General features: G+C 38.6%; 1 protein-coding gene across 8 annotated transcripts in view; it reads right to left on the bottom strand.

Moving 5' to 3' along the window:
- ARHGAP24 (Rho GTPase activating protein 24) overlaps nt 1-13016 on the bottom strand; it is a 531966-nt gene that overhangs the window by 16854 nt on the left and 502096 nt on the right. For all 8 annotated transcript variants that reach the window (XM_047717878.1, XM_047717881.1, XM_047717884.1 and 5 more), the window contains 3 exons: nt 8897-9029; nt 5478-5551; nt 1723-1844 (listed from right to left, as the gene is read on the bottom strand). In XM_047717878.1, the coding sequence (XP_047573834.1) occupies nt 1723-1844; nt 5478-5551; nt 8897-9029 (329 nt within the window). The remainder of the gene's footprint in view (nt 1-1722; nt 1845-5477; nt 5552-8896; nt 9030-13016) is intronic.

The raw sequence follows: 13016 nt of genomic DNA, 5'->3' as shown, positions 1-13016 counted from the left end.
CACAAAAATAGACTCCAAACAGATGAAAGACCTCAGTGTGAGAAAGGAGTCCATCAAAATCCTTGAAGAGAACACAGGCAGCAACCTCTTCAACCTCAACCGCAGCAACTTCTTCCTAGAAACATTGCCAAAGGCAAGGGAAGCAAGGGCAAAAATAAACTATTGGGACTTCATCAAGATCAAAAGCTTTTGCACAGCAAAGGAAACAGTCAACAAAACCAAAAGACAACTGACAGAATGGGAGAAGATATTTGCAAATGACTTATCAGATAAAGAGCTAGTACCCAAAATCTATGAAGAACTTATCAAACTCAACACCCAAAGAACAAATAATCCAATCAAGAAATGGGCAGAGGACAGGAACAGACATTTCTGCAAAGAAGACATCCAGATGGCCAACAGACACATGAAAAAGGGCTCCACATCACTTGGCATCAAGGAAATACAAATCAAAACCACAATGAGAGACCACCTCACACCAGTCAGAATGGCCAAAATTAACAAGTCAAGAAAGGACAGATGCTGGTGTGGATGCAGAGAAAGGGGAACCCTCTTACATTGTTGGTGGGAATGCAAGCTGGTGCAGCCACTCTGGAAAACAACATGGTTTTCCTCAAAAAGTTGAAAATAGAGCTACCCTACGACCCAGCAATTGCACCACTGGGTATTTACTCTAAAGATACAAATGTAGTGATCTGAAGGGGCACGTCCACCCGAATGTTTATAGCAGCAATGTCCAGAACAGCCAAACTATTGAAAGAACCTAGATGTTCATCAACAGATGAATAGCTATAGAAGATGTGGTCTACATATACAATGGAATACTATGCAGCCATCAAAAGAAATGAAATCTTGCCATTTGCAACAACGTGGATGGAACTAGAGGGTATTATGCTTAGCAAAATAAGTCAATCAGAGAAAGACAGTTATCATATGATCTCCCTGATATGAGGAATTTGAGAGGCAATGTGGGAGGTTTGTGGGGTAGGGAAGGAAAAAATGAAACAAGATGGGATTGGGAGGGAGACAAACCATAAGAGACTCTTAATATCACAAAACAAACTGAGGGTTGCTAGGGGGGAGGGGAAGAGGGAGAGGGGGGTTGGGTTATGGACATTCGGGAGAGTATGTGCTATGGTGAGTGCTGTGAAGTGTGTAAGTCTGATGATTCACAGACCTGTACCCCTGGGGCTAATAATATATTATATTTAATTTAAAAAATAAATAAATGGAAAAAAAAGTAAACGGAGTTACCATAGAGTTACTTATTTCTCTAACTTCATTAGAAGAGAAAAGGTTCAGACCAACCAAAAGAGAGCTGATTGGGAGTGCCTGGCTGGCTTAGTCAGCATAGCATATGACTCTTGATCTTGGGTTGTGAGTTTGAGCTCCACATTGGGTATAGAGACCATAAATAAGTAAACTTTGGGGCACCTGGGTGGCTCAGTGGGTTAAGCCTCTGCCTTCGGCTCAGGTCATGATCTCAGGGTCCTGGGATCGAGCCCCGCATCAGGCTCTCTGCTCGGCAGTGAGCCTGCTTCCTCCTCTCTCTGCCTGCCTCTCTGCCTACTTGTGATCTCTCTCTCTCTGTGTCAAATAAATAAATAAAAATCTTAAAAAAAAAATAAGTAAACTTAAACAAAACAAAACAAAACAAAACAAAACAAACAAAAGACAGTTGATTGTTCTCTTGATGGGGATGTAAGGTAATCATTTACTTACCCTCCATGATAGTCAAAGGATCTTCCACTTTGGGACGCAGGATATTAGGGCCAAAGACAGTGGCCAAGTTCTGCACACTCATTTTGTTAACTCCAGAATAGGACTGTACTTCATCCAAGAACCTGTGTTCAAATACAATTATGAAGACAAAATTATTTAGAAATTCAAACATCTCTCAAATGAGGGGAAAATATATTGTAAATGATTAAAGATCAATCTTGAGGAATCATTCAAATATCAACTCTGGCCTGGCTTAGTTTCCTCTTTCAATCACAGAAACAGGTGTATTTGGATAATGCTAATATGGACAAGAGACTCAAGAATATGGATTTTCTTCCAATCCTTATATAAAACATTCAATTTATATGTGTATTCAATTTGAAAACTATAAAAAAGACCATCTGTACAGTCTTGTATTTCAGAGAGGAGGAATTAACCCTCTTTATTGAGTAATTTGTGAGCTTCAAATTTATAGTCTATTAAAAAATGAGGTCAAACATGGTTTAAATTAAAACTTTAATTCTACTGATACGAAAAATTATGAGCACATTTTTTTTAAATTTTATTTATTTATTCGACAGAGAGAGAGATCACAAATAGGGAGGGAGGCAGGCAGAGAGAGAGAGAGAGAGAGAGAGAGGAGGGGAAGCAGGCTTCCTGCTGAGCAGTGAGCCCGATGCGGGGCTCGATCCCAGGACCCTGGGATCATGACCTGAGCCGAAGGCAGAGGCTTAACCCACTGAGCCACCCAGGCACCCCTATAAGCACATTTTTTTTCAACTTATTAGGTGCTAAAGATTAAGGGGCGTGATTTAGACTTTCTTCAAATGATTTTAGTAAGAAGGATTGTTTTTGTAGTCTTTCAGCCTTTTTTCACTCCCCACCCTCTCTTCATTTCTAGATTTCATGGTTTACTAATTGTACTGATGAAACAAAGAGGAAGTGATGAAAAATTTAAAAAAGAACTCATTTTTTTTTCATTTGGTTTTATTTACTTATTTATTTTTTATTTCAAAATTTTATTTGAATTCTAGTTTATATGAGTAGGATTTAGTGAGTCATCAATTACTTTAACACCCAGTGCTCATCAAAATAAGTGCCTTCCTTAATACCCATCACCCATTTAGCCCATCCCCCACCCAACTCCCTTCCATCAACCCTCAGTTTGTTCTCTATGGTTAAGAGTCTCTTATGGTTTGCTTCTTTCTCTCTCTCTCTTTTTTCCCTTTTCCCCTATGTTCATCTGTTTGGTTTCTTAAATTCCATACATGATTGAAAACATATGGCATTTATCTTTCTCTGATTTATTTCACTTAACATAGAATGGATAAAGAAGATTGTGTGTGTGTGTGTGTGTGTGTGTGTGTGTGTGTGAGAGGGAGAGAGAGAGAGAGAGAGAGAGAGAGACCTGGAATATTACTCAGCCATCAAAAAGAATGAAACCTTACCATTTGCAACAACATGGATGAAACTAGACTGCATTATGCTAAAGAAAATAAGAGAACTTAATTATTACTTAAAATAATATATTTTAGGTGTCAGACATTGCACTAACTTACTGAATTCTCAAAGCAACTCTGTGAGGTAGATACTGATTATCTCCATTTTACAGATGAGACAAATGAGGCACCACGGTGGCTAAGAATATTCTCTGAGGATGTACAAGTAATAGGTGGCAGAGCTGAAATTTGAACCCAGAGTGTCTGACTCGAGAGTCTGTGCTCTCGACTACTCCCCTATGACTGTGAAGAAAGGCGCCTGCTCCACATATTCATTATTGTTAGATAGCTAGTGTAAAACTGAAAGGCAAAAACTCACACCAGTGTAATTTCTTATATGATTAAGACTTTTAGCTGAAACAAAAAGCCTGCTTAAATGTTTCAAGAGGGGCGCCTGAGTGGCTCAGTGGGTTAAGCCTCTGCCTTCAGCTCAGGTCATGATTTCAGGGCCCTGGGATTGAGCCCTGCATTGGGCTCTCTGCTCAGCAGGGAGCCTGCTCCTCCCTCCCCCTCTGCCTGCCTCTCAGCCTACTTGTGATCTCTCTCTCTCTCTGTCAAATAAATAAATAAAATCTTCAAAAAAAATGTTTCAAGAGAAGTGAAGTTCTCCTACTATGGAGATAAAGATGGGTAATATAGTTCTCAAGGAAGAGCCTTTTCCTTTTTACTTAAAGAGGATGTCCTCCTTTCTCATTCACCATAGCAGCCTGAATTAGTTCAAAATCTTGGGACAGAACCCCGATGTGTTAATGAGTCTATGTTATCAGTGAGATGATTTCTTTCCTTTTTCTAAATTTTGAAACCTAAGCTCATATTTGCTTCCTACCATCACCAGAAAAAGTTACAGTAGGAGATTCTAGAATTCCTACTCAGTTACAATTGATGTGAAGTCCACAGTGTCAGGCATTAGTCTTAAACTGCATAGTTCCCAGTCTGCCAAATGTTTACCTAATCATGATGCAAAAAGTATATGTAAATGATAACACTGTATTGAATTAAAAATTTGAATTATTTAAAAATAAACTGAGAGGCTTTCCTTTAAGATACCTTACAATGACTTGTAGTGCCAACCATCATCTCTTTATTTCAATTTAATTTTTCAATTTTAAATACTTGGTGTCTTAATTTTTTAAGTTTTTATTTAAATCCCAATTAGTTAGCAGACAGTGTAATATTAGTTTCAGGTGTACAATTCAGTGATTCAACACTTCCAACACTTCCATTTTTGTGCTCATCTCAAAAAGTGCCCTTCTAAATCCCCATCACCTATTCACCCATCTCCTCACCCACCGTCCTTCCAATAACCATCAGTTTGTTCTTTGTAGTTAAGAGTCTGTTTCTGGGGTGCCTGGGTGGCTCAGTCATTAAGCGTCTGCCTTCAGCTCAGGTCATGATCCCAGGGTCCTGGGATTGAGCCCCACATCAAGCCCCCTGCTCAATGGAAAGCCTCTTCTCCCTCTCCTACTCTCCCTGTTTCCTCTCTCACTCTCTTTCTTTCTGTCAAATAAATATATAAAATCTTTAAAAAAAGAAAAGAGAGAGTCTGTCCTTTGTCTGCCTCTCTCTTTTCTCCCCCATGGTTGTTTTGTTTCTTAAATTCCACATATGAGTGAAATCATAGGGTTTCTTAAACAGGGGCACAGACATGGCACATACCATCCCAAGCCATAGGGAAATATGGTCATGAGTGAGAGCTTTATCAGGTACAATTAGTGTCCTAAAAGAACCAAGCAGTAATGTCTTTTCAATAAGTCTTGTAGTAAGAGAAAAACAGAAAGAAAATAATACTTATTCAACTTAAAAATATAATTTAAATGTTAAAACAACTGTGTGGAATGTGTGTTTTCAATACTCTTTTACCTAGTAGGACACTTAGAGAGGATAAGAAAATTGCATACAGACATATAAGACATCAGTGATAGAAACTGGACTCCCGTACAGGTCTTTTTCATGCCAAGGGAAATGCTCCTTCTCTAAATGAAGGTACACAGCACATGTACAAACAACTGATGGAAGTTCGAAGCAACATATCCCTAATATGTAGATGTAAGAGAGACTCAGAAACAAATGACAAAATCGAGCAATTTCAGGGCTCAAAGAAAGCCTTGAGATTATCTTATCAAACCTCTTCATTTTACAGAGGTCAACACTAGAGCACAGAGCAGGTCACTGATTTTATTCATGGTCAAAAATAAATTATTATCAGGCTACAAATAGTCTCGTTCTCTTTAGTTTTGTCTTCAGGACAATTCTTACCTGCAAATATACTTCAGGAGGTTGTAATTGACCACTGGCAAACTCTTCACCTGCTTTGCTAATTCCTTAACACCCTGAGTAAAAAGAAATGGGAGAATAAATGTTATCTAAGTGTTGGCCTTGGAATTAAAGCAAATGAAAAGTGGGTATACAGTTCTTTTTTCATTAGTTTCACACATCATCAGTGAGGAATCCTGTTCTGAAAACTTGCCGCCATTACAGAGAGGATTTCGCAAATATTTTCAAGGATGTGAAAAAGTATTTAAAATATTTCCATAACTACTATTTGTGGAGAAACAGATGTTAAGTGAAGCCTTTCTAACATTATTAATACTTGCTCACAGTTGACTAAAAAGGGAAGACAGCCTCATTTATAATAAGGTTATCTGGGGGAAAAAGCAGCCTTAATGTAGTGAGGATCTTTCTCATTTCCGACATTCCCAAAACAGAGACAAACACACGTCTACTGACAAATAAGTCTCTCAAGATGGACCATGTCTAGGACACACCATTTGGGGTGGGATGGAGAATGAAAAGCCCGCTATTCATGGACATTTCACAAAGGGATTAATTGCATGGGTTCTTCTCATTGTAGAACTTCTAAAATGTAAATGGTCCCAGAAATGCTAATGGATAATGTAATCTAATTTGTTCTTCTTCCTGAAAAAGGCCAGATGGTAAATATCGCAAGCGTTCTGGGACATATGGTCTCTGTCTCAACTACTCAACTCTCCCGTTGTGGTACAAAAGCAGCCACAGACAACATTACATAACAAAGTAAAACTTCATTTATAAAAACAGGCAGCAATTTCAACAAGAGTGCCGAGAAAATCCAGTGGAGGAAACAATGGTCTTTCCAACAAAGGGTTCTGAGACAACCAGATATCCATATGCCACAGGTTGAAGTTGGACCTTTCCTCATATCATAAACCAAAATTAACTCAAAATGGGTCATAGACCTAAATGTAAGAGCTAAAGTTACAAACGTCTTAGAAGAAAATATAGGAATAAATCCTGGTGAACTTGGTTAAATATTTCTTAGATATGACATTAAAAGCACAAGTGACAAAAGAAAAATAGATAAATTGGACTTCATTGTAATTACAAACGTTTGTGCTTCAAAGGACACCATCAAAAAACTGAAGAGACTTGGGGCGCCTGGGTGGCTCAGTTCTTTGAGCATCTGTCTCTTGATTTTGCCTCAGGTCATGAGAGTCGGGGGGGGGGGTCTGTGCTCAGTGGGGAGTCTCCTTGAAATTCTCTCTCCTTCGCTCTCTGCCCTCCGCCCCCAAAATAAATAAATAAATCTTTAAAAAACTGAAGAGACAACCTATAGAATGGGATAAATATTTGCAAATCAAATCATATATCTGATAAGAGGTTTGTAATCTAAACTATAAGAACTTTCACAACTCAAATTAAGACAAATAACCCAATTAAAAATGGGAAAATGATTTTTCCAAAGAAAGTATGTGAAGGGCCAATAAGTACATGGAAAAATGTTTAACATCATTAACCATCAGGGAAATGCAACTCGAGCTCAAGGTGATCTCACTTTACATACATTAGGACGGCTATAATAAAAAAGAGAAATAACAACAAGTGTTGGTAAGAGTGTGGAGATATTGGAATCTGCACGAGTTGCTGGTGGGAATTTAAAAATGACGGAGCCTCTTTAGAAAACACAGAGTTACACATGGCCCAGCAAGTCTGCCTCCTGGGTATAAACCCAGGAGAAATGAAGACGTGTGTCCATGCCAAACTTTGCACTTGAATATTCACTGCAGCATTAATAATAATAGTCAAACAATGGAAACAACCCACATATGCTGCAACTGAGGGATGGATAAATAAATGAATAAATAAATAAATGGCATGAAATACTAGTATATGTGGTATAGTGTGAATAAACCTTGAAAACAGTCAAAGAAGCCAGTCACAGAAGACAATGTAATGAATGATTTTGTTTATATGAAATAGCCAAAATAGGCAAGTCTATACATACAGAAAGAGATTAGTTGTTGTCAAGGGCTGGGGAAGGTGGAACCAGGGGAATAGGTATGGGGCTTGTTATAGGATGATGAAAATGTGCTAAATATTCTAAAATTAGATTCTGGCAGTGGTTGCACAACTCTTGAGAAACAGTTGGCCCTTGAGCAATGTAGGGAGGGGTGAGGGACACCAATTCCCCCAACTCAAAAAACCATGAGTAATTTTGACTCCCCCCCAAACTTAGATAGCCTACTATTGACTGGAAACCTTCCTGATAACAGTTGATTAACAAATATTTTGTATGTTTTATGTATTATATGCTGTATTCTTACAATAAAGTAAATTAGAGAAAAGAAAGTATTAAGAAAATCATATGGAAGAGGAAGTACATTTATCGCACTGTACTGCAAAATTTCCGTGTGTAGGAGGACCCATGCAGTTCAAACCCATGTTATTTGAGGGTCAACTGTATACTAAAATGCACTGATTATACACTTCAAATAGGTGATTCTATAGTATATAACTATATCTCAATAAGGCTGTTTTTAAAAATGGTAGAGAGAAGCAACGGCCACAGTCACCAAACTGTGGAAAGAACCAAGATGCCCTTCAACGGACCAATGGATAAAGAAGATATGGTCCATATATACAATGGAGTATTATGCCTCCATCAGAAAGTACGAATACCCAACTTTTGTATCAACATGCATGGGACTGGAGGAGATTATGCTGAGTGAAATAAGTCAAGCAGAGAGAGTCAATTATCATATGGTTTCACTTATTTGTGGAGCACAAGGAATAACACAGAGGACACTGAGAGATGGAGAGGAGAAGTGAGTTGGGGGAAATTGGAGGGGGAGACGAATCATGAGACTGTGGACTCTGAGAAACACACTGAGGATTTTGGGGTGGGGGGTTGGGTGAGCCTGGTGGTGGGTATTATGGAGGGCACGTATTTGACGGAGCATTGGGTGTGGCGCATAAACAATGAATTCTGGAATACTAAAAAGAAATAAAATTAAATAAAAGGAAAAAATGGTAGATAAGATTTGGTAGGTGGCATTGTTAGGTAATTTAGAGGGGCTCACAATGAAAAAGAGAATATGAAATAAGGCATCCAATTTGTTCATGGAATGTTTGGCCTGATGTACCCCACAATTAATCACTTAGAGGAGCAAAGTGGGCAAGGAGGGCTCATTTCATTTATTAACTTACAGTTTTCTTTTTGATAAGAGAGGGGATTAAAAATGGGACCTGCGTTGTCTGTGTGATATCTAAGTGCGTGTAATGTCAATAAATACAATAGTGGAAAATAGTCCAAGGATGGAACAAAAGGAAATATATAAATTAAAAACTAAGAACATTGATTTAAAAAAAAAAAACAAACCCAAATGAAGTTTTTTCTAGAAAGAAATACGTCAACTTACAGCTTCTTCGTCCTTGCTGAGCAGTTTGGCACAGGCCAAAAAATCTTCATACTTTGCATAAGGAATAACTGGTTCCGGAAGTTCTCGGAGATAGAGTTTAAGAAGTGATGCCACTGTGTGTACATCCGTGCTGCTGTGGAGACAGAAGTGGGAAGATATTCTCTGGAGTAAACTTTATTTTACTTTATCTGATTTAGGTTTTCATCAAATACACGTTGAAGAGTCAGAATTCCATACGAGTTGGCAATTCAGTCAGGAAGTTCAGCTTGGAAAAAGCACACACTTTCACAATGCCTGTGACATGCTGTACCACAGGTGGAGGGGAGAGGGGTCTGGAAGGACTCTGGGAAGCTGCAGTGTGGTTTGAAAATAGTCAGAAGTTGAAACACTTTTCTTTTGTGTGTACTTGACGTTAAGCAGAAGTGTTAACTTTGGAAAACAGGGCCAATATACCAGACTTTAAATGAAATATAATACAATCTACAAAAAACACCAAATCCATCGAGGTGTGCATGCATGTATTCAATGTCACAATCAGTTTGGAATCTTAGCTTCATTTCCTATTCTTTAGAAGACATTGGTGATTGGTTACAGACATTAGAAACTTAGTATGACATGTTATAACTTTTTAAGCAGAACTTATTTTGAAGGTGATTGATTCTCAGCATGATTTCTTGTCTAATATTCTAAGATAGTTGGGAATCCTTAGGGTCTTCTAGAAAGAGAAGGAATATACTACAAAAATGAATAAAGAAAACAAAATCTGTCCTTTGTATAATGTACAAAACTTATTTTTATTCCCTACTGACCACAAGAGTGATAAGATTTTTTTTTTTTTTTAAGATTTGATTTTTTATTTGACAGACACAGAGGGAGCAAGCACATACAAGTAGGGAGAGTGGCAGGCAGAAGCAGAGGGAGAAGCAGACTCCCCTCTGAGCGGGGAACCCCATTGTGGGGCTCGATCCCAGGACCCTGGGAACATGACCGGAGCACAAAGGCAGACGCCTAACTGACTGAGCCACTATACTTTGTGGTCTCTATCTCCATGTTATTCCATGAAGATGGCAGACAGTAAATATTACAGGAGGTGAATTTTGGTTGTGTATTTATTTAACTTTGGGTGAAGGGTATAAAAGTGTGGCAAGGAGAAACTGGTGGGCAGGGAGGAAAGGCCAATTGACCTTGAGAAGTGGAAAAGCGGCAGTGAACAAGGTCAGGGATTCTGTAAGTATTGAGAATGAACATCCCACTCCCAGACTGAGTTGCAGGAAGTGACATGTCCCCAGACGGGTATACCTTGAAAACTACCATACTATTGAATTTCCTGCCTCAGTGAATATTCTCTTGCCTCAAGGGTGACGTGGAAGCAGAGCTGACATACAAAACTACATGGGCTGGGACAATGGGCATCTCAGTTCTCAATTTTGGATTTGCGTTGATTTCATCATCTATTTCCCACATGCCTACTCTGTATTGAACTACAGAAACACACAATGGCTAGGACCTCAAATGGTCAAAAAAAGTTTATTTCAGCCTGCTCAAAATGTATAATCTAGTGGGGATAGGGCATATTAAGTAGATAATAACACAAGTATGTAATTGCAAAGTGTGGTGAGTGGTAGTAAGGAAAAGTGTTGGATGATATCTAATAACAAGAGAGGGCTGATGAGGGGTTGGAGTGCTTCTCCAAGGAAATGATGCATAGGCCACTGAAGGGGTGTGATAATTAACCAAGTAAGAGCAGAAGCACAAAAGAAGTCACTCCTGCTTAAAGCAAGGCAGGTAAACAGAGCCACAAGTGAGAGGGAACATCTTGTCCTTGAGGAGGTAACAAAAAGCTAAGGGAGAGCCAAGTTCAGAGTGGGACTAGATGAGTTCTGCCTATAGGCCGTGTTCTCACAGAGCCTGGGACTCTACCTCCCCCATATTAGAGAGGGCGAAGGCTGAGCCTCTTCATTTCAGGGTTGATGCCAGTCAAAGCAGGTGTTTTGTCAACCATTTTGCAGGTTAAAATGATGGAGGTGATCTAATAGGGCTTGTCTTAATTTTCTTCTTTCATAAATAAATATAGGTTTTTCGTTTTAAAATTCTGAACAGATAAGCAATATAGAAGTCAACTCAAAGGCTAGTAAAGAAAATAAAAATCACATCCGTGGGACATCTCGAAAACTGAACCCAAGCTCATTAATTCCTTAAATTACTTTCTACAAATTTTTTTAAACAGATAGTCCTAACATAGTGTCAATGGTAAGACTAGGTTTATTTGTCTGTGGGTGGGTTGTTGTTTTTTTTTTAAAACACTTTATTCCATGCATATCAAAGCCCTTCTGTGTTTCTCTGGCTAGGTAGTGAAGAACCCAAACCCTGAAGGTACAATCATGAGCACTTACAAAACACAGCCTGGGACAAGATAGGCGGTGCAATCAATTATTACAATAAATGATTTCCATCTTTTGTTTCCACTCTAAGCCAACCCAACTGTGACTAGGTTGGTTGTGTTGCCTTCAAAGACAAAGACTAGTGTGTTAGAGGTATTTGAAGATACAGAGTAGAATATCAAAATGAAAGACAGAATAAGTATAACTTCAATACATGGAGTATGTTATCTATAATTTGTCTGACTATATAAATAGAATATATAAAAAATCTTTGTGAAGAAAATGTAATAAATAAATGAGGCAATAATAATAAGAAATACACATTTAATGAAAAATGCTGTTCTTGTGTTTCATTGATTCTCCCCGGCACACTGTTTAGAAGGTAACTTGCTTGCTACTCTCTTACTATTTCGCTTCTAACAAAGTTGAGCTGTAGTCCTGAGGACATGTGAACACTAGATGGCACCATTGCAAAGTTAGATTAGTCACAGGGCGCAGACATTGTGAAGGATGAAAGGCTGCAGAATCATTCTTCATCCACCAGCAATTTTCTTAGCACCAGAGCTACAGTAATGTTCCAAGAATAGAAATATTTGAGCTATGAATCAAGGCAAGAGACGTGGATGGGATGATGATTTTATTCCTTCCCTAAAGTGATGTGTCACATTAGCTTTCTAGCGTTAGAGTACACACCCACACATGGTTAGTTATGTAGAAATGAGGAAGAAAAAAATGACCAAATACTTTCCCCTTTTTTTCAATTAACAAAGGTTATTAAATTTTTAATTAAGGGCTAAAAGTTAAAAATACATTACTCTCTTTTGGGGGCTTTATTAAACTCGGATTATTCTGTGGAAATCGAGACACCTACATTTTCCTGGCATTCTCATTTTTGGCTTTGTCCTTTCCCACTGAATGGAAGGAAGCAATTGCTTCTGGGAAGACTCCAGAAGCAAGTATGTATGGTGGTTCTGATTCACCTCAAGGGGCCCACAGTCCATCTGCCCTTCTTGCCAGAATGCCACCCACTGAAGCAGGAAGTCTGGTGCTTGTCTGAAAAATCTCTCTGCATATCCATTGCACAAAATGGCAGCCATCTGTGCCTCACTGTCTAGCCTATCTCTCACTGAAAAGCCACGATTCTAATTAATATTTGCTTACTCTGGACAGCCAAATAAGTAAATACTAATATTGTATGGTAACTGCCCAGTGTACCTAGGGGAACGTGTCATCTTTGTCCCAGAGAAATATATCTCAGTCTTGAACAAAGATATGACAGGGCGCCTGGTGGCTCGGTCAGTTGAATGTCCGACTCTAAATCTCAGCTCAGGTCTTGATCTTGGGGTCATGAATTCAAGCCCTGCATTAAGACTACTTTAAAAAAAAAAAAAAAAAAAAAGGAAGCGACCGCGCTGTGATAGGTCAGTGTACAATGGAGGATTAAGATACCTAACCTGGTTAATAATAATAATAATAACATTAGCAGCAGCAGCAACACACGTACAAACATTTCACTGTACATCGGGCCTGTGAGCAGGTCCTGATACTAACCCTATTTTGGGTACTTGAACAAGACACCACCCTGGTATGAAATTCTTTCTGGCTAATCACTAAGATACGAGTGGTTTTTAAAGGCTTTTGGTAGAAATTCAAGACTATTTGCTAATGTAAAATCATTATACAAACCTCAGGTCTCTTTCGCTCAGCTGGTGGTAGAATCTGTTTTCAGAAATTAAGAT

This window comes from Lutra lutra, chromosome 2, assembly GCF_902655055.1.
Source record: "Lutra lutra chromosome 2, mLutLut1.2, whole genome shotgun sequence".
NCBI classification, from domain to species: domain Eukaryota; kingdom Metazoa; phylum Chordata; class Mammalia; order Carnivora; family Mustelidae; genus Lutra; species Lutra lutra.
The sequence above is the reverse complement of the archived record's forward strand: the minus strand, read 5'-3'. Positions and strand labels throughout refer to the sequence as shown.